The sequence below is a fragment of the Cololabis saira genome, chromosome 22 (genome assembly GCF_033807715.1).
Source record: "Cololabis saira isolate AMF1-May2022 chromosome 22, fColSai1.1, whole genome shotgun sequence".
Lineage (NCBI taxonomy): Eukaryota > Metazoa > Chordata > Actinopteri > Beloniformes > Belonidae > Cololabis > Cololabis saira.
The window spans coordinates 23,895,774-23,918,103 of NC_084608.1; the positions used below are offsets into that span (position 1 = coordinate 23,895,774).

General features: G+C 39.8%; 1 protein-coding gene across 3 annotated transcripts in view; it reads right to left on the reverse strand.

Moving 5' to 3' along the window:
* Nucleotides 1-1,798: 1,798 nt before the first annotated feature.
* The window catches only part of cdh19 (cadherin 19, type 2), a 49,105-nt gene continuing 28,573 nt past the window's right edge, over nt 1,799-22,330 (reverse strand). The window contains exons 7-13 of one of the 3 annotated variants that reach the window (XM_061713463.1): nt 18,333-18,586; nt 16,900-17,036; nt 13,941-14,062; nt 13,458-13,575; nt 6,477-6,728; nt 4,393-4,431; nt 3,689-3,769 (exon numbers count right to left, since the gene is read on the reverse strand). In XM_061713463.1, coding sequence (XP_061569447.1) covers nt 4,418-4,431; nt 6,477-6,728; nt 13,458-13,575; nt 13,941-14,062; nt 16,900-17,036; nt 18,333-18,586 — 897 coding nt within the window. In that variant the 3' untranslated portion in view covers nt 3,689-3,769; nt 4,393-4,417. Of the gene's footprint in view, nt 3,770-4,392; nt 4,432-6,476; nt 6,729-13,457; nt 13,576-13,940; nt 14,063-16,899; nt 17,037-18,332; nt 18,587-22,330 lie in introns of all 3 variants that reach the window. The other 2 variants (XM_061713464.1, XM_061713462.1) reach the window with 2 other exon arrangements.

Genomic DNA, 22,330 nt, shown 5'->3' on the forward strand with positions numbered 1-22,330 from the left:
ACTAGAGGGCTCATTCTTTTGGGTTTGGAACGCTTCATCTGACATTATTACTAGAAAACTTAAAATGTATACGGATTTTTTTCATAAATCTTGCCATAATCCGGCCTCAAGCTCCTTTCAATGAGTCTTAAGATAGATGAGTCTCACATTTTGTTCTCCAGGAGATATGTTGTCAGGGACACTTGTCCCTGGATGGGTCTCCCAAGAGCCAGAAGGGCAGTTGAAGGGATTCATAAGGAGAGAAATGATAAAAGAAGTCGATATCCCTATCCTGGACGATACCGTAGTTAATGTGGTCCCACCCTGGAGCCAGTTCTGAGGGAGGGGCTCTTTTCCTCTGGTACCTGGGCCCTTACCCATGGGTTCCAGTTGGGCTTTACCTAAATGAGTCAAAGTGGTTGACCTTCCTGTCAGAACGTCACCTTAAGGAGGGGTCATATGGGTTGAGTAGTATGTGATTTTGGGAGTGTCCAAAGGTCAGGTCAAGGTCAGGGCTTTAGCGTGATCTTGTCTCCTCTCCAGGGAGGTGTTTTGGGCATGTCCAACCAGTAGAAGGCCCCAAAGCAGACCCGGGACACAGATTATATTTCTTGGCTTGGAAACACCTCAGTTATCTACAGGTAAAGGTGGAGGAGGAAGCTGTTCAGATGGACATCTGGACCTCCCTGCTTAAGTTTGTGGCCCCGTAACCTGAACCCAGATAAGCAGAAGTTAGAGGGTGAATGATTTGTTGAACTGAATAATACTTTATTGAGGGGTATCAAATTAGCGCGTTAATTACGATTTAATTAATTACAGGCATATTTAGTGCGTTATGTTTTTTAATCGCTTAATCTATTTTCTTATCTCAAGCTTTACTTTTTCAGTTTGCCTTTATTATGAAATCTGTGTTTGTGTAGTGGGCGTCTTGAGTTGTGGGTGGAAAACAATGGTCACTCACACCTTGAAGTGGACATTGATTGGCTGTCACTGTGTTTGGGCTTGTTTAGCATAAGCTAGGCTCCGATGTAGCTGGAAAGGCATGGGGAGGAACGGTGAGTAGCGGAGAAGTGAAAATGTAGAAGCATGTAAAAGTTGTCAGCCCAGTAAATGGGGAATTTACATTTTAAAAACGCCCCGGCGGCACCATTGATAGAGTGATATGTGTTCTTTGTGTAAAGGACTTTGTTTACCACCGAAGCAGCTCAACTTGAGCCTCCCACATAAATGCAAAGCACCCGGTCCCGAGCGCAGCCACAGCTGACGTTAGCAGCAAAGATGATACCACAGCAACGCTCTTCCCCAAACTAGACTCGAGGAGAGCACCGCACATGCACACGTCTGCGACCGAGAGGCTGGCAAATGTTCTTGCCAAGTGGATGTAAATGGCTAGAACTGCATCTGTTCAAATAAGAAAAAAAGACTTTATAAAGCCATTTTTTTGTTATATAGCCTATTAATCTTTTGATTTGCCACAATAATGTAATGAATTTAAAGGATAACACCTCAAGTTGAAGGCTTTTCTCAGCAATTTTTAGGTGAAATTAAAAAAAGATAAATTAGATTCATTAATTACGGATCTTAATTAATTAATCTCTCAATTTTTTAATCACTTGACAGCACTAACTTTATTATTCCCTATCCAAAAGAGAGTATAAGGTTTTACACATTTAAGTTGTTATACCCTGCGGGGGGCAAATGCCATATATAAGAACATACGGTAAACCTGAGAATAGTCAGATGTTAATATTTAAGAAAGAAAGCCTCAGAGGCATAGAAAACAACACAGTATGACATCTCATAATTGATTTGATGTTGAATTGTTTATTGATGATTGTTGAACATACAACATGGTAGCATAAAAAGACAAATATAATTGGTATGTTCAACTCAAAAATTCTTGTTACCTCTGAGCAGTACTGGCCCAACAAGTCCAACAAGCAATCTTAACATGTCAGCATCTATGAATACGTTTTAAACAGCAACAACAGAAGAGAAAGACATCCACTGTACAATATGGATGCTGACAATTTCAGCTATTACTATAGTAGCATTAACATACGATTACCAAAAATGTTGATAATGTCATAATTTAACTTAAATACTAAAATTAGATTTTTTGTAAATGATGAGCACTTGCTTATTATAAAGCTTTCTATAAACCATAATAATTCACTACCTTTTCACAGGCATTTAAATCAAATAAAAAATGTTCTCTGCAGGTAGCTGACATCTCAAACACTTATGCTGCGCAGTCAGAAATAAATTAAATTTTCTAACGTAAAGAACATATAAAAATACAAATATAAACAATTAAATTGTCAAAGAACTTTTACACATAAATACTATTTTTAAAAATAGAAATGTCTGTGTTCTGAATGTTGTTAATCAGTTCACCAACTTTGAAAGTTGACTTGTCATTTCAATCCAAACAAAAAAGTAAAAGTATCAGATTTATACAGTACTGTCACTTTGGAGCAAAGTTATACTCATACTCTAAATATAATGGTTGAAAGCCCAGATTATATTTGTATGTTGCACATATCTGCAGTTATATTTGGCCCAAATTAGATTTGGCTGAGGCTGCACAAACTGGGCCACAAATCCACCAGACGTAGTCCAATTCTTCATTTTCTTCTGTCCATGCTTGACCTTGACAGCAGTTGCCATGTTAAAAACGAGTTTTTGAAATCTGGGCCGCATCTGTCTGGCCGCATTCAGAAAATGAGCCACATCTGGCTCACATAACACTTGTTAGTGCAATAACTAAGCAATGAGTGCTGACAACAATCCAGATTAGGCCCAAATATGTTTGATTTCAGGGAAATGTCATTTTGGAAACGTCTGTTTATGAAAACCAAAACATCCATGTTCATGAATTCATTTCAGCATATAAAAAAATGTAAAAAAAAAAAAAATATTCACAGCCATTGGCATGTTTCGTACAAAATACAGTAACCCTTGTATTTTTTTCCCTCATTTTTGAAAACGTAAGCTTGTCTTACGGTTACACATTCAGATATGATTTAACATGAAATGTTTGATTCATATTTACAGTAATGAATGCATATTTTTGAACGTACACATGAATAAATATTCACCTGGTTAATTCGAGCTTAGCTTGAAGCCTTAAACTGAAGAGGAAACTGGTAGCACAGTGAATCCAAATAAAAGAAACCTGCCAACGAGGCAAACAGGATATAAATGTTGTTAAAAGCGATTATTAGAAATGCCCTGTAGGAGCAATGATTAAGAAATATACAACTTCCTTAAAAGATTGTGTCCTCCTCCTGTCCACCATGCCAAGGGCTGAGTTTGAATAAACTGGGTTTAGTATTACAAATGGGTTGTTCAGGCTCGAGCTCCAAAGTGGAAGAGTCCAATGAGCTCAGAGACCCTGTGGGAGACCCTGACCCCTCATAAGCGTAAGTTCGAAGGCAGTCAAATGGTGGAGCGTACGGATCCTGATCAGCTTCTGCCAGCCTGTCCAGAATAAACTGCCTGAAGGCTTCGTCCTCCGGCCCAATGAGGTGTGACTCTCGGAGTGACATCCGTATGCTGGCCCTGACGTCCTCCCGCCGCATCCTCCTCTCCCTTCTCCTGGGGCGGGGACGCAGCGGGACGACGGGCTGGCAGAGTTCCAGGTCTGTCCTTCCCTCTCCCATTTCACCGTAGTAAAGCACCTTCTGGGAAACGGTTTCTGGCAGCTCCAGCTCTTTCACCTCCACATCCAGCCCCTCCCGCTGTTTCCGCCTGTGTCTCCTCACCATCAGCATCAGAACTGACAGCACTGCAGACACAACACAGAGGGAGATCATTATAGTTAAACACCAGGGCACGAGCTTTGTGAGGAAAAAAAACCAACATACGGTGCCTGATGGAGCATGCATGCAGAATGTAAAAAGTGCACTGAAAATAACAGAAGCCAGATTTGTTTCCCTGGCTCTTTGTCACACTGCATAAAAAGTCAGAATGAGGGAAAATTAAACAAATAAGTTATATTTTTTAAATTTACGCTCAGAAATTAAGGAAATATTTGTATGCTCCATGTGGCACCGAATATTAAACGTTTTTTTTTTCCCGCCAAGTTAACATGGGCCATTGTTTACAGAATGTTAGCATCGCAGGTTTTATCATTAATCTTTCATGTGATGGGTACGGGGAGGACACGAAGCAGCCGAGGTCATAATAAAGCTCTTCACTATGCAAACCCATCAGTGTCCCAGGATGGCATTGGTACTGATGGATTGCGACCAATACACTCATTACCTGCCATCATTGCACTGCAAGCTTTCAGCGTTGTAAAATTGTTTGTTAAAGGCACGCTGGTGAGTTCTAAAAAGGAAGATTCGAATGAAAGTGCAAATTTGTTAATGAAAAATCCTGCTGTTCAACACGCGCTCACATACTTGCCAAAGTGGTGCCAGGTGGAACAGCTTTATCTCGCATCTGCTGCAAAAGAATGACTTTTGTAAACAATAATATTGCAATGAAATAGCTGTTGGACTCATTTCTTCTACAGGCATAAAAAACATTACTTTTTCAGTTAAAGAGACCCGAACATGCTCTGTGGACTTTCCCTTTTCCTGTCAGACACTGTACATTGCTTTTTTTGTACAAAAGACCAAAGGGAATTCATTAGTTCCCGAAGAAGAAACACAACATCCAGAGCGGACTCACTTTCCATCCGCCACCGCTAACTCCAAGATTGTGACTTTGTGGGCCAGGACTAATGTTTCAACAACGGACAACTTGGACTCATATTGACGTCACGCAACAAAGAACCAACACTTGCATGGTGATTAGATAGAATCCCAGCAACAAGTACACACCTCAGTTATAAACAGATGTGCAGAGTAAAACAGGCTTGTTGCTGCAACTGATAATGATGAGACAACCCAAACAGACTTCATGTTTCTTGGTCAAATATCAGTGCGATCCTGTCCACTGCGACACGTGAGCTGAGCTCCACGACATAAGATGTGCAGTGGAGAACAGAATCAAAGTAGCTGCTAATAATGCGATACAGTATTTTCTTTCCTTTTGCACCAGTTGAATTTCATTGTTTTCATTTTGGAACGATGCTCAATGCAGCCCTTCATAATGTCATGAAAATATTTTTTTTTTTGTTGACTTTCCAACTTAATTTCTTTGCTATTGTTCTAAAAAGGTTATTGAAAATTTTCATTAACATTTTCTTGTTTATTTTTTATGTTTTAAAAACGCACTGACTAACAGAAAATTCAAGCTGATTGTTATCATTCTAAGAAAGCGTATTATCTATTTGATTCCGCTGTACAATGAAAAAGCAGTCTGATGGAGTAAAACAATGTCACAAAAACTGGTCTGAACTGTGTTATAAAGGTGAGGGGTCAAAATCTATAAGGTTCATGGCCTAAGGACTGGATCTCAGTGATTGGGGAACCAGTATAATCACTGCATGAAAACATTGCACAAATATATGTATAAAACAATCTTGATTCAGGTGGAAATTCCAGCTGTTGGGAAATAAAAATCATGTCCTCTGAGACATTGTAGAGTATAAGTTGGAAGTTTAAAGAATTAGCAAGTGCTTTTGAAGTTCTTTGCCCAGTCTGCCTCTGTCTGCTCCCAAATGTTTAGTCATCTATTAACATAACGACCAATTACAACAGAGCGCCTTTCTGACTGATCCGATCTCATGAATATTAGCATGTATAATGTAATGCATTCTATTTGATCACCAAAACAAAACTCCGAAGCTGTAAATGAGCACAACATTTTCTCTTCAAATAATAATAATAGTTGTCTGGCATGATTTAAAGTCGGAAGTATTTTGTGTCTGTGAAAACTTTTTCGTTTCCATTATTAGTGAAGTTGTCTTTGAAACTGGAACACAAAAGCATAATCTCTCGAGTTCAGCTCCCTCCAGTGTAAACAGAGCAGACTGCATCTGCAGCAGGCGATAATCTTGTTTATCCAGGAGCCTGGCTTGTCAACGTCTGCAGGAATTCTTGCCAGAAATTTTGCATAACAAGATCTTTGATTATTCTGCATTAATCCGTCTACAGTGACATCCTCTGAAACTCGAAGATGTTCCGCTCCTGAAGAGCACCATTGGGTAATCTACTGTAACTGTTTTGTTAAAGGTCTTGACTTGACGTCTATTGACTCGGGGCATTAACAGCCTGTTGTATACTTGACTATTAAACTTGTTCCCAGCATCCTAGCATGTGCGGTGCTCTTGTAATGCATGATTATTGAGATAAAGATCTTCCACTGAAGCTGCATGACAGATAAGAGATCCAACCCTCTGCTGTATAGCTCCATTACCTGTCAGTTGCCATTTGTAAAGTCAGCTATATTTTCCCGTCGTCTCACAACCTTTTGAAGCTTCCACAATTAGACATCATCATTTAAATGATTGATCCTCCATTTCCAGCTGCCACAAGTTTCCGCCACGCACAGAAAGCTTGCTGGATGTGCTTATAATACTAACTGCGAGCGTGCACGCTTACCTGTAAGTGTGACCAGGCAGACCAGAATCCCCAACAAGGTGTGGATGCTGATCCCCATAGACAGAGCGAGGGCCTCCACTCCTCCTGTGGGGCAATGGCCAGCAGGCTGACACCTGCACACAGTGATGGTCAAGGTGCTGGTGCTGGAGAGGGTTGGAAAACCGCTGTCTGCCACCACCACAGGCAGGAGGTACTGGGTTTGATCTTTGATGGTAAAAGTACTCCTGCGCGCCACAATGCCAGCTGTATTGTCTGAAATTGATTTCAAGAGCGAGAAAGGCACTTCTTAATTTGATTTGAATTAAAAACATAAAGAAGACGTTGACACGGACAACACTAGCCACCATAGTTGATGCCTTCATCCAAGGTATTACCGCCATCGTCAACTGTGGGCAAAGAGGTGGTACCTCCTTCACCGTCGGCATCCCCTCGCCATCCATCGTTGTTATGGATGTTAACATAGCTACCAGCTAATGTAGATTTCTAATGATGTTTGCAATTGTGAAACAAAATTTTTGTTTAAATAGCTTTATTCATCTGCCCTCAACCTCCTGTGAAAGAAAATTAGCCAAGGTGGCTTGGAAACACCACGTGATGATGCGCATCAGAGGGGATTGAGAAGTGGGTATAACCAATGCTGACTGAAAAACAAGTGGGTACACTCTGTAATATTCTGTGTACTGTGTAAACACTGCACTACACACCAGTGTCTTCACCGCTCAAGAGTTAAAAGTCATATATTCTTAGTCTAAATCAGAACTGCACTTTCTCCACAGTCTGCTGCTAGATCAGCTTTAACGCGGATAGTCTGAAATAGTGGAGTGACAAACGTAATGTGATTTACAATCTGCTAAAGATGTATTTGTTTTAGCTGCACATATTGGATTTGTTCAAGGCATTGGACAATAACATATCTGGAGAGAAATAAGCCTTGTGGCATGTAAAATGTGTTTTATCAAATATGTTTTTCTTATTATTCATTTCCCTGTTGTTGACTGGACTGCTGTGCTTGCGTGGCTAACCGCCCACACACTGCATTACTTTATATTTCAATCCAACCTATTCAACACATTCAAATACTGTCAGCTCCATGCTGTTTCCTCTCATTTTTGCTGTTTATATCTATTAATCTCTTACTGTAAAGAAAGAAGTGGTTACTTGACTTAGCTACCAGATTGATGTTTTCTTTTTTTTTTATGTTTTGGTGGTTGAGAATTTGATTTTTATTTGGTTACATGAATCAGGGAGGTCGGCGAGACCTGCGGTCCGGTGAAAGCTCTGACTGGAGCTTCAAGCCTCTGAGGACGTTGAGAAATCCAGGCAAAGAAAAGGTGGTTTTAGGGTGAGGATGTTAATAATAGAGATTTTTGGGCTTTTTAATCTGGGTTTTTGAGATAATGAATTTATCTCAAATAAAGAGGCTCGAGAGCGAAGAAACAGACATGATCATGGGACTGAACAGTCCCATGATCATGATCAAATATATGAACAGTCTTGCATATATTTGAGTGTTCACTCTGTGTATGAATTTTAGTCAACATTTTCATGCTGTTTTTATTTTTTTGTTCTAATTTTCTTTCCACCTCCAAGTAAAGCACTTTAAGGTGCGATTTTTAAAAGCTCTCATAGGTATTGTTTTGGTTGCTGCTCACTGTCGTTTCTGCCGTACAAGATTGTAAGTACGGCTTAATCAAATTTTCAATATTTATTTTAGAATTGAGGATAGTTTTTGAAACTCTAGGATTTACCAAACATGGACGACAATTTGTGTTAATTGTTTGGAAAGCAGCAAGTGGTTGATATAATTCACAAATACAACCTGAGCACTTAGAAACATGTTACAGGAGCACATAAGAAAAGAAAAATACTAGTTATGTATTACATACTTGAAAGAAAGCTTTTTTCAAGTTTGTTACATATTTTTAAAAATGAAGTTTCACATCTGTAGTCATTTTATACCCAAAAGCTTCTTGTAAAGAGAAATTGTCAAGTGTGTGTGTGTGTGTGTGTGTGTGTGTGTGTGTGTGTGTGTGTGTGTGTGTGTGTGTGTGTGTGTGTGTGTGTGTGTGTGTGTGTGTGTGTGTGTGTGTGTGTGTGTGTGCATGTGCATACTAGGTTTTATTTCCCCATGGATTAGTTTGTGTGTGGACATGGAATTCTGAGACTATGTTCACACCAATTGTTCCTACAAGATCCACAAAGATATACTGTGTCAATTGCTGGTGAAAAGCTTCACGACTGTGTTTATTGGATATATGAGTTCCATCCATAGTTAATTAATGGTGGGAAAGGTGCTTTCCTGAAGAAACAGAATACCCCCTTGTGCCTTGATTAGAAAACACACACTTTCATTAACTTTTCTGCAATTTGAAACTGTTACTATAGACATGAATGCAATTTTGGACTGTACAGACCAATCAGCTGCCACTAGATGGCTGACAGCGAGTCAGAGTGCACAGCAGATGCAGGGCCAGATGTATTGACTGGACATCGCAATTTTCCACCTTCTGTGGATTCTTTGCCATATGAATACAATCAAAACTTCCAATAATATTGATATGGATCACATTACCTCGCTGTGTTTTCGTCATCAGCAAACTGATTTCATTGTCGTCATTCTTTTCACTAATTCCCTGATATACCTTTGCTTTAGTTACCTGAGTTACAAGATTCAGATGAAGTAGTTTATCTGAAATGGCGTACCGGACTAAATTTCTTGCAAACCACAGTGCAGTTATTTTGTTATTTTTTTATGTTTTTATATATATATATATATATATATATAAGCAAATGCAGTGAAGACTCAGTCAGCCAAACCATCTACCAGTCCTTAATTGGAGCGTGTATCTGTGGATCACATGCACGTGCAAACTGATCCGTGCTCAAATGTAACCTTATCCACTCAGGTTATACAGGTTAACAATTTGTGTACACAAGAGGCTTTGTAAATATTAAATAATTGCATCTGTGCAGTTAAGGTTAAAAGCGTGTATTCAAAATATGAATATGAATTCAGTTTGTCATGAGTACATTGTAAATTATGTTTAACATGTGTTCAAATTGCTGTGTTTGTCTGAGAACTAAAACTTATGTTTGTCCAAGTTACACACATGGCTTCATAATTCTTTGAAACATAACACACACACACACACACACACACACACACACACACACACACACACACACATATATATGTATATATATATATATATATATATATATATATATATATATATATATATATATATATATATATATATATATATATATATATATATATTTGTGATAATAAGACCAATATTTCTCAATAGCTGTTGCTTCACAGCATAAAGGTTCCATTAGAAAATGCCAGTAATTTGCAGGAGGACATTTATTCTTGCGAGACAGATAATTATATAGATTTCACTTATGTTAAGGGTCTCACTGCAGCAGCACAGTCACCCATGTGCTTGGTTACTGTATCTGTATTTAACGTGAAAAGCATTCAAACCATGACCAAGTCTATTACCATAATAAATTAGCTTTCTCTCTCTCTGTCTCTCTCATAAAAAACAAAACGAAACAACTTCTTCAACCTCAGGTTTTCTACCAGAGGCCCAGAAGATTGAATGTTCTGCGTAGTATTTCCCCTGTTCCTAGGACTGTGCTCTTTTGGACCGTCATCTCTGAGAGAGCTGCTGGAGCTACTCTCTCACCTTCCAGATCTCCTCCAGCAACCCATGGTACTTCTTCAGTTTTTTGTTTGTTTTTCTTGATATTGCGGTCATTTGGGATTGCCACGTCAATCACCTCTCCACTATTTCGATCACCACTATGTCCAGTTGATTAGCCATCACCAGTTTATCGGTCTGATCTGGAAGTCCCACAGGATCTTTGCCCTTTCATTCTCCACCACCTGTGGCAGTATCTTGACTTTGAGACTGCAACCCATATTCATTGCAAGTGTGTCTGTATACTCTAACCACCACCTTGTTGCATCATTCTATAGTATGAGGTACAGTCTGCAGCTGGGGTCTTGTCTGGTGTGGTAAACCCTGACCCCTATCACTCTTGTCCTCAAGCACTGTTATTCGGTTGCCATGATTAATGGCTTTATGTTGTCCTTCAGTCAAGCCTTTTCCATCCACTGTTTCACCATGTCTGCCACGTCTGGGCTTCTGTGTCCATGATATGTTTACTCGTAGATAGGTAGATAGGTAGGTCTGTCTGTGTATGTGTACATAAAACACACCACCCAACACTAGGTGGCAGCACTACTTCCTATCTATTGTTTCTTGTTGTGCTGCTTACTATCTTTCATCATGGCTTAAAAACCATGAAAAATATGTAATTGAAAGAAATATGTAAACAAGCGGCAAGTAATATTCACCATGTCAGGGAAAGGCCCAATGATCTACTGCAAATCAGTGCGCATGTCCAACATGGTCTCGGTAGATTGCTGTGGGGCACAATCATGATGGCCCCATACTGAGACCATCCAATTAAAATGTTGGGTTGACTTATGTCGGTACGTACTGTGCGTCAGTTTTGACAGATGGTAGGATTTTTCTTGAGTCTATGGGTAGGATGTACAGCGGCTTTATATTTTTGCTGTGGCGGTGCGGCACGATCATATACATGAAGCGGAAACCCTGCATTTGATACTCAGCAAATTTGGGTTGTAGGCAACGTCACAGAAAAATTAAAGGCTACAGATAACTGTAAATACTTTTGTGCCCCGTTGGACCTTTCAAGCCACTGGGAGAATTTTTATAAAGAAATACATTTATTTTGAATATGATTGATTAACAGTTAGCTTAGACAATGGCTAGCTATTATCACTTTGTCTGTATTCGTCATGCTACAGTGCTTAGCAAAGAAATCAGCCATTTGTACTAACCCAGGGTTGTCTAAACATCACAGTAGTATCTTTGATTTTGCCATCATATTAAATGGGATATTAAGTTGTAGGGCTATTCCAGTCAGCTTTCCAGGCAACATGGTGATGCAGTGCGAGGAAAAAGAGACCTCAAAACGGCTCTTCGGAAACCAATAGGTCACGTGACTTAATGGTCCTTTCATTGTATTTACAGTCCGTGCATGAAAGAAAATATTAACTACACTAATCACATTTTTTGTACTTGATATCGGCCCAACATGTTACATCTTAACATTTTTGTAGAGGTGCATGTCAGGCTATAGCATGAAACCATCAGGAACAAAATAACCCATCTGTTGCTGTTGACCTCCTAAATAACTCAAAATGAAGGTTTTGTTTTCTTTTAAATTGTCTTGTCTATTTTTTTGTGATCAATGCTTTTTCTTTCTACTGCTCGCTGTAAAACAAATTGTCCCCCTGTGGATAATAAAGATTCTTGATTGACTGATTGATGACAGAGGTAACAGCGTTCTCTGCTACACAGGAGATAAGTCAGTGCTTTAGTGAAGAAACATCCTTGGTCGCTCTCACTTTTTTTATCTATCATTACTTTCTTAAATCTCTTAGACGCCTCTACCATGATGTTCACTGCAGCTTTGTGAGATGGGACCAACGTTACTGATGTATGACCCAGTGCCATAAAGCTATACGCAGCAGAACAGCAGAACAAAGTTACTTAGGGTGGATCGTAACAAAAGTAAGGAAAGGAGAAGAGGTAGATGACTCTTCCTAAAAGTAATCAAATATTCCTTCAACTGATATTTCAATTTGAAAATAAAAAACACTGGCTGTTAAATCGATAGATGAAACTACTTCTTTTATTTTAGGTGTCAGCAAGTAAGGAAACCTTGACCGTCTAATGACATCATCAGAGACTGTTGACATTTTTAAAAAGAGGCTCAAAACCTTTTATTTATTTTATTAGTGTGATTGAATTTATTTGTATCTAGTTATTATTATTTTAACTATGTATTTTTCGATGTTATTATATACTTATTGTTTTATATTAACCTTTTAGGTTTATTTTAATGTTGTTTTTACTTTTTCATGTTAGCTCACTGCTTTTTCCTCATGGGGATATTCCTCACCGAGGGCTGTGCTTACTTGCCCTGTGGGATCGTTGCTGTGGGGGTCGCCCTGTTCGGGGTCGCCCTGTTCGGGGTCGCCCTGTTCGGGGGGTCGCCATGTTCGGGGTTGCCCTTTTCGGGGTTGCTGGGGAGTCCTGAACTGCAGATCTGGGCGATTACCCCGTGGTGATGCCCTCATTGGTCTTTGGTGGGGGGGCCCCTGGTGTGGATAGATCCCCAAGATATTGTTTCTCACCTCAGCGTCAAGCCAGGTACTTATTTATTTATTTAGGTATTTATTTTTCCATGATGTTTTTTTTATTTTTATGATGTTTGTGATTATGCTTTAATGTTTATGTGGGGGCGGGGGGGTATGTGTGCTGTGTGGGTAAAAGTGAGGATGTGTGTCAAAACGACCAGATGTGTGTTTTTAACAATGACTGTTTGAGTTTTTCCAAGTTAAATGTTGATCTTATTATGTAAAATACTTAACGTTACTCGTGTATGAAAAGTGATATATAAAATAAAGTTTGATTTGATTTGATTTGATCTTCATGAAATCAAGCTGCCCTCCCAAGCAATAAGATAAAGGTTTCAATGCTCAGAGTCAAGTAGATGTTTTTCTCTTGTGTTCAGTCATTAAGCTAGCTAGCTATGCTGTCTGTATATCTGTTTTTACTGTGTGAGATTGTTTTCTCACTCCTGATGTGTGTCCTGGTGATAAGAGCTGAAAAAGCATTTGGGATAAGAACTGAAACATCCTTTAAGAACCTCAAGTAGCAAAAAAAAAAATACACGACTTGGATGACTGGTTACGTTCATAGACATCTTGGCAATAAACCAAATGGGTGGATTTAGCAAGATGCATTGCTTCAAGTTCAAAAGGGTTTCTCTGAACTTTTTTTTAGAAAAGGGCAAAACCGTAGTGGCTTAATTTAGACCTGTGCAGTATAGTATGAGGCTGTTAGTAAGTGTTTCTACCCAGCTGAACCTAACCTTGATTATCTCTGATGGTGAAGTTTGGATTGATATGCTTGTCAGGGACCATGGAGAAGTAGAAATGGTGTCCTTCAATGGGGTCATCTGAATCAACAGAGCTGAGAAGCTGAATAACCTGAGAGGCAAAAATACAGAAAAAAGAACACAACAAATAGTAACATACAGATGATTTATGTGATGAGTGTTTTGAGTTCAACAAGGCTATCTTTTTTTCTCTTCTGAGGAAAAGAAACTCAACAATGTACTGTAATAGACCAGCTGTCATTGTTATGAATCCACCTCAGGGTTTACAATTTTCAAATATTTCCTTGTCAGCCTATAATTATTTAGAGGAATACAAATAAAAAGAGAATTGTTGTATTGGAATGAAATATGACATTGTATGGGAACATACAGTATACATACTACATTCATGTACATTCTGATTTCCACGCCGCTTTACAGTAAATGATAAACATCAGAACATCATGATATACATACTTCTCCCGCCTGCGTGCCCTCACAGATATATGGCTGGTAATCTCTTGCAAGCCTTGGCACATTGTCGTTTATGTCCAGCACTTTGATGAACACCACCACAGAGGAGGATAAATGGTTTTGCGCTGCAGTTGTGAAGAGAGACATTTGCTAGAGTCTGTTGGGTGCATGTATCACAGATGCTTTGTAAAGGCTGTGTCAAAATAACACTTAAGACTGATAAATGCTTTATATTCATGACTGTGCCGCCAAAAAGAAAAGACATGCAAGTCACACTGCTTTTACACACACAAAAGAAGAGAAAAAATGTACATGTCGAAATACATTTGTGGGCTCATCTGCTTCTAGTGCTTCCAAACTTTAGATGGTCATGAGGAGATATAAAAATGTGCCTATTCCTGGCATAAATCGCTATATGGTAATGCATGGCCATAACTGCTAAAAGGGGGTGCCACATGCTCCTAGTTACCATAGAAAAGTAACCCAACCACCCAAGTCCAATGCATAACAGATTCACCCATTGTCTTCAAAGTCAAAGGAAAAGGAGTTGTTGACATCTCCAGCATGTGGCTAAGAATGCCATTTGCTTCTGTGCTACATAAGCATCAATATTGACCCTTTTGCACTAGTCCCGCCTCTGCTCGGTTCTACCCGCCACGGCCCCGTTTTGCGCTTTTGCACTAGGGGCTGAGACGGGTAGAGCCGCTCCAAGCCGATACTATTTCTGTAACCATTCTGGCGAGGTTCTATCCGGGCTGAGCCGGGACTATTTCTGACGTCATCACCCTCCGTGCCACTGATTGGTCGGGGGTGGGGCCGTCAGACGTTTGAATCAGGAAGCGGGAGTCAGCGTGAGCGCGATTCGCGGCTCGCGGCGATTTTATTATAAAGCGCAAAACGTCTGTTTGGTGATCCAACTCTGAGGTGCAGATGTTCATAAACCTGGTGGCTAAGGAGAGAATTAAAAAAGGGATGTAGACGGGCTGTTTTACTCTCAGCCGCTCGCGGCTCCAGCTGATTTCTGATCAGCGCCGACATGAACAAAGCGGTTGCGCAATCGAGTACGTCACAGCAGCTTCACCCCAACCTGCCCACTTCTCCCCAGGCTGTGGAAAAACAAACGGGGACAAAACGGGTAGAGGCGTGACGAGCCGAGTCGGGCCGAGTAAGGACTAGTGCAAACGGGGCATATGTGTGCCGGAGAGCTCCCGGTCTGATATGGTGCTCTTGGTTCATTTGCTGTTCACCTTCTTCGTCTTGTATTTTCATAAAACCTCGCAATCCTGCCACCTATAGCTGTTTTCTGATGACTCGAGTCATTTACTGAATGGGTAACTTTACAGAATGGGCGCTCCAGGGAACATTTGCTACTCAAAGTCATCAAGACGAAGAAGTCTTAAGAGGTCAAGATCTTTGGTCAAACCCATCTACATCATGGATGAGGAAGTGGAAGTTGTTGAGCACAATGAGCAAGTTGGCGTTCCCTTGAATAGCAGACAGCACTGCAAAACCAAATCTGAGGACAAAAAAGAGATGAGCAGACTCTACTTTCTAAGGAAGCTCAGATCCTTCAACATGTGCAGTTAGATGCTATAAATCTTCTACCAGTCTGAGCTGGTGAGCGCTATCTACTGTGCTGTGGTCTGCTGGGAGACAGCCTCAGAGCCAGAGATGCCAGCAGGATCAATAAACTCACTTTTAAGTCTGGGAAAATCATCAGAGAGAACGCGGACGTTTGAGTCAGTAAGGGACAGGAGGTCACAAAACAAATTACTCGCCATCATGGACAATCCATCCCACCCCCTCAATGACACACTACTGTGACAACGGAGGTTACTCTCCAACAGACTCACTCAACTGCACTGTCATAAAGAACGTAACAGGAAATAAATCCTCGGTTTTACCATTTTACTAAACACTTCTGCGCCACACACCAAAACACTCCATATCAGTTCAGCTATTACTAATATTACTGCCATACAACACTTTGTCTAGTATATTACCCATCACCTAACTTCTGTTCATCACTGAAGTGTAAGATGAATCTTAAGTCTTTCAAGAATTGTTCAAGAACTGGGAAACTCTAAATTGCCAGTTGCAATACCAACCAAGCTATATTTTTGACATTGTTGGCTCAGATAATGGTGTACAGGTTTATGCTGCATAATACTCTCTAGTAAAATAGTCAAACATACATTATAATAACAATTGCATAGGCCCTTTAAACAGAGGTCTATGGTAGTTTTCAGTCCTGTAATTTTATCCCGCAGTTAGCCTGGCTCACTTTCACAAAATAATAATTTGGTTTTCTCTGCCCCATTTATTCATCTTGTCAGGAGAGAAAAAACCCAAAACAAAATATATTTTGATTTACTCATTAGCCACAGTTCCCAAAGACCCAGTTTGTTCTAGTTGCAGGTTTGATGGAAGCTGTTACTAGCCTTTACTGAGGTGGAAGTGAACCCACAAAGTAAAGTCATATATTGTTCAGTCCTTTTGAAACTTTTGAAAACCAGTAGAGCTCAAACATGATCTTCACCAGACTGAATGTTCATCCACAGCAAGAACTAGGAGCAATGATGTTTCTGGTACAGTGGAATTAGTTGTTTAGTCACAAAACATTCGTAAACATGTTTATATGTGTACCCATGGAGTGGAACACTGTGGAGTTCTAGTTAGTGTAAATGTTTATTGGTTGTTGGAAAAACTTTTATAGTGTCTTCGTGTTTTGTTGGTTATCAAATGCTTGGTTATTTTACATGTCTATCATAACTAATCAAATAATTTAGGAAAAATATTCAGATACATTTATTGCAATAAAAAAACAGCACCATGTTAGCAAAGCTTTGTCTTTCACGTAAGTGTATTGTTTGAACATATTTTATACAATTTTCTCATGTTGTGATAAATATAGCAGAAGTTGGCCACAGCAACAAAATACAAATCAAGGAATTCTCCTTACTTGTTTCCTTCGCTTCAACAGTCACATTGTGCCAGTCTGCAGTCTCTCGGTCCAAAGCTTTAGCGACAGCTATGGTTCCATTGTTTGGGTCTATTTTGAAAGCTTTTGTGGGATCGCTCCTTTTATCAATTGAGTATCTGGAAGGAAATCCAAGGAGAGGCACATTTAGGCGACAAGGGTGTTTTCTGGGCAAACAAAACATTGCAATACCGCGGGGAGATAAATTAGGCAAACTGCTCAATTTTTTTTTTTAATCTGTTGTCAGTTTTCCAACAAAGGGAGTGTGTAAATACACACACACACACACACACACACACACACACACACACACACACACACACACACACACACACACACACACACACACACACACACACACACACACACACACACACACACACACACACACACACACACACACAAGCCGGTGTGAAATGGTGACAACGACACAGTAGAAACACAGCATCCTCCACAGATGGCTCACTTTTGGGTAGGTTTCTGGTCAAATGAATTGAGTTTTATTTTTAATATGACTGGGAATTTTGTTTTGTCCACAGTCATTTTGCTATTTTTTTTCTTTTTTTCTAATATACCGCACATTTATCAGCATTAAACCAGACAGGCAGATAATTTTTTTTCTTTTAAATGAAACTTATTTGCTTGTGGTTGCCTTTTTTTTCTTTTTTCTCAGACATTATTGTACCTATAACATTTAAGTGATTATAACAGCACTGTGAATTAGGAGTACAGGGTAATGAATCATTTCTGTGAGCTACTTTGCTGATAACAACATGGGAAATAAGCCAATTTGACCAGAGCTAACTTAATCATATTTAATAGAACTGTGGAAACCCCTAAAATGTCAGCCAGAATTTATTAATCAATGAGACACTGTCACCAGAGGGACAGTAATAGACGCTATGCTGAGGATGATATGCAGCACCTGCCACTCTTAAGCTCTGGTGAGATGGACTACAGGCACCAGTAGTATGGCTGTCTCCTCTGCAACGTGCCTCACTTGCAAATTACTCCAAATCTCAATTCCATATGCCACCTCGTACGGTTCTTTATTACATTCCCACGTCCTAGCAACGTTGCTTTGTGATAATACCCCGACAATAGATAGAAAAGCCTATGAGATATAAAAAAAATAAATAAATAAAAAAAATTGTCATGATTTATTCAGGAGGGCTCATTTCCCACTAAAGTAATATGAGATAAATATGGCCATGTTCAGGGTATCCAGAGATCAAGGGTAAAAATGGATGCACCGAGCTAGTAACACAATTTGAAATGGAATGATTTTTCACCCTGTGGAGGCAGCTGTCTCCGGATGTTGCGCCCACGCCAGCCCGGGCGCCAACCGTGTCATTATCATGCCGGATGCTGGATGGCAGATGCCATTCTTCCTGGTTTTAGACAACTCGCGTTACCTGATGAGATTGTTGACTATGTCGGTGTCTCTGGCGCCAACACTGCCGAGCACGGTTCCCACAGCCACATTTTCAGGAACTTCCCACTCGTAGGACGGGGAGAGGAAGACGGGAGGCTCGTCGACGTCCTCGATAATAATTTTGAGGGTCGTCCTGTCCCTGAACTCATCCAGGGCCAGGAAGCGAGTGTCAACATGGTCGTTAACTACCTCTGCATTCATGATATAACGGCTCTTGGATTCATAGTCCAACGGCTGTGAAGGGAAAAAAACATTTTTAATAGTTTGTATTTATCAATGACTTTGTTTATCACTATATAATAACTCTCTAGTTTCTTTTGAACCAACTTTTGCTTCTGACAGATGATATCCCCAGGAAATGATGAAATTAAAATTGTTCAATCATTGTCTGACATATAAATAACATGACACCTTTAATAAGAAAACAACATCCAAACATTTCCCACATTAGAAACGTGAAAATGTTGTAAATGTGCTGATTTTCATGATTATTACTGCTTCTGAAATAAAATCACAGTATCAAAGATATGCTCTGTTGAATCGTGTTGAATGGAACACATTAACATTTAGTTTTGCTACCATAGTTATAAATCTGGATCTCATGGTTTGAAAAAAGGTCCAACAAATCATCTATGGTTTTAAATAATGCTGAACCTTAAAGAAGAAAGTTGACACAGAAAAATCTAACTGTCTTGTCTGATTTGGGAGTTTTATATTTAAGAAAGGAATGTTTTTGCTCTCTCATTAAAGATGGGCAGTAGAGAGTTGCATTGGGATTTTATTCCACATCGGACTCTGCACAAATCCCAAGGAAGTGGGAGGTTTTAACACTGCCGCGGGCGGGAGCACACTGCCAAAAAAATAAAACTGAAGGTTCAACACTGACGTCTTCTACTATACTTACCTCGCTTTATCCACAGCCATGAGAATCGAGAGTGGAAAAGTTCAGAAGAAGTTTAAAGCAACCCTTTACTGAAAAAACATGAAGCTTGCTGATTCAGTCAAGCCTAAAGGTGAAATAAAGGTTTGAGGATTGTTTCCAATTGTTCAATTATATGTTGCATGTTTTGAGACCTCATTCTGTACTATGGACTGATTTTTACACCTGTATGGTGTACATTGGCTGTAGCATAATTGCTTTTATGGTGGCATACTAAAAACCAGTGACATACCAGACAGAGTACATACAGTATTGTGTACAGGATGATATGGTCAGTATGCAGTTTTGAAAAAAATGTCCTGATTTGTGACTTTGTACTGTAGGTTAGTCAGCCGTACTCATTCACTTCACAATTCTCCAGAGAAATCAGTCTGGTACAGAACGTACCAGATCGAACGCGATAGGGCAGGGATGGGCTTTATGCAATGACTCACACATACCGTACGTACGGGGACCTCTGAAAACCACCTCAGATCAAAAACATGTGACTACAAAAACCAGCTGCCCTAGTAGGGAATTGGATGAATGTCATGGAGTTGGCACTGTCCCCTAGAAATTAAAATTGAACCCAGAGGAGCCAGACGGATTTTTTTGTGCAGAGGAGAAGAGTAAAATAATTACATACTTAAAACAAAGTGCAAACTGCTAGTTTAATTTGCACTTATTTTAATACTCAGCGATTGCTGTCACAAGCATGTGATTTACTGAGCCAACAACACTTATACTGCTTTCTAATTGTGGCTTTATGATAGCACGATGCCGGCGTGCCAGCTGTTAATTATGTAAACGTCAATGACTGCGCCTTTTCTTTATCAGCGCTTCATTTTGTTGCTGATGAAAAGGAAGCACGATGTTGGGAACATGTTTACCTCATTAAATGGAAAACAGGGAAAGACCCAGTCTAAAGTAAACTGCTATGAAGATAATAAGAACGTGTAGGAGTTAGGTGGTAAAGGTTTTTTCAAAAGTTTACACAACTTCCTGAAGTCTTAATGATACTGCAAAGATCCAGTTTAAAAGCTCCTTTTCAACTATGTCTTTACACTTATGCCCCTTTTCCGTGATACAGTTTTCGACTTGCCTCGCTCTCCCTCGTTTTCCATTACAGTTCAGTACCACCTCAATGTGGGTGGGGCCTCTTTTTCGTTCTGCGTTGCTCCATTGAGAGCCGTCTTGATGCGATCGTTATGAATGATTTTTTTTGTATAAGTTGTGACTTCAGAGTATTACGGTAAATTTATGATTAGCAACACTTTTATTTTTTTCATTATTGTGAAGGAGTGGGAAATCATCCCCCTCACTAAGGTAATAAACACACTCTCAAAACACATTACATGTGTAACGTTGGACAAACTGATTAATATAGGAAGTTCTTTTTTGTTGTTGTTGTTTTTGTACTTTTATTTTGGTGACCCTACTAACCACTGTCTCTTGACTTCCGGGTGGGCGTGTCCTCATTGGTGCATACATGAGCATGCAGCCACAGAACTCCAATTGATGGGATCCAGCTGGTTAGGCTGTACCAAGTAGACCAGGACCAGAGAGGGGAGGAAGTAGAGGGTTTTGTTGAATTTAACTTCTGTTTGACATTCATTCAGTTTATTAGGTATTTTGTTTAATCTGTGTTATGCAGTATGCATTTGTAGATTGTTTATGTAAATATTATTTGCATGATTCATTTGTAAATATATTTTCTAAACTAATTTGGGTGTGTGGGAAATGGTAGAGGCCGCCAGTAGATAGGCCAGGTGTGAGAGCAGGTTTGGGTGTCAGAGAGAGGCGCGTCAGGTTGGGCTTCACCTTTGCTGCCAGGATCTGCTGCACCTGTAAGCCTGTGCTTAGTTTGCCCTGCTCCATGTCTGTAAGAAGTGTGACTTCATGCAACTTAACCGAGAAAAGTAAAGAAAAACAGAGCTCTGGAAAATTCCTGCTGTCTCATGTTTTGTCATTGCTCGCTCTACACCTGAATCCCGCAAGATTTTATCCTGCATGTAAAGGTTACCATCTCCAAAACCTTACAATTATATTTTCAGAATATGTCCCCCGTAAATTCCCACTCGGGCTGCTCTTGTACTCCCGTACCAGTGATCTTTATTTGACAGTAGCAAACCAGGTGGGTGTGCAGAGAGAAGAGGACGACATGCAGCAAAGAGCCGCAGGCTGAGATTTAAACTCTGGCTGACTGCAAGTTGGACTTGAACTCGCTGAGCTACCTGGCATCCCCGACTTCAGTGCTCAGGATTATGCATTTGGCATTGTGACAAACTGCAAACACATTATTCAAACTCATTAATTATGTTCTCTGAATTAGGTAGCAATAAAAACTGATATTTTTAAGTACGTCTTCATTATAATTACTGAATGATATTAGCCATTTTCTCATATTTTCCTTTAATCTGTACTCAAAATGTTCCATGATTGTTGAGCTTACAATCAGTGCACTCTGCATGGTTTGAAGCACGTGTCCAAAAGAGCGGAGTTGCATTAAGTGTGTAATAGGTGTAACAGCAGACTCATGTAGCTCTGCTTCAATTACCAACTTGGCCTTACTCTTTTTTTTTTTTTAAGTGAGGAGACATCAGCGAAAACAGACAATTAAATCCATTCATGTTGTCATTAGCAGAGTATTATCCTCCTTCCTTGCTCACACATATGCATTGGCATTGGCGTTGCTGTGCGTTAACTCTGAATCAGAAACACAGTCAATGTTGCTGTGTGAGCGGAGTTTCAGCCGGTAACCTGCACAACTTCCGTGAATTGTGCCCAATCTCCTAGCTCCGTACGGGACATCCTCATTTTATAATCAACTCCCTATGGCTACTGCGGAGTCTTTCCACAGGGAATCAAATGCAGGTTAAGCACATTTCCATCCATCTCTAAATGGTATTTTTAGCCTTTAGTTTGACATTTTAAATAATGGTGCTTACTCTGTTTTTGGGACAGATTTTCCTCCTCCTGTCTTACTACCTAAAGTTTAAATATGTGGCTTCGTTCTTAGCTTCTTTAAAAGTTTTCTTTGCAGGCTGTCTTTGCTTCTG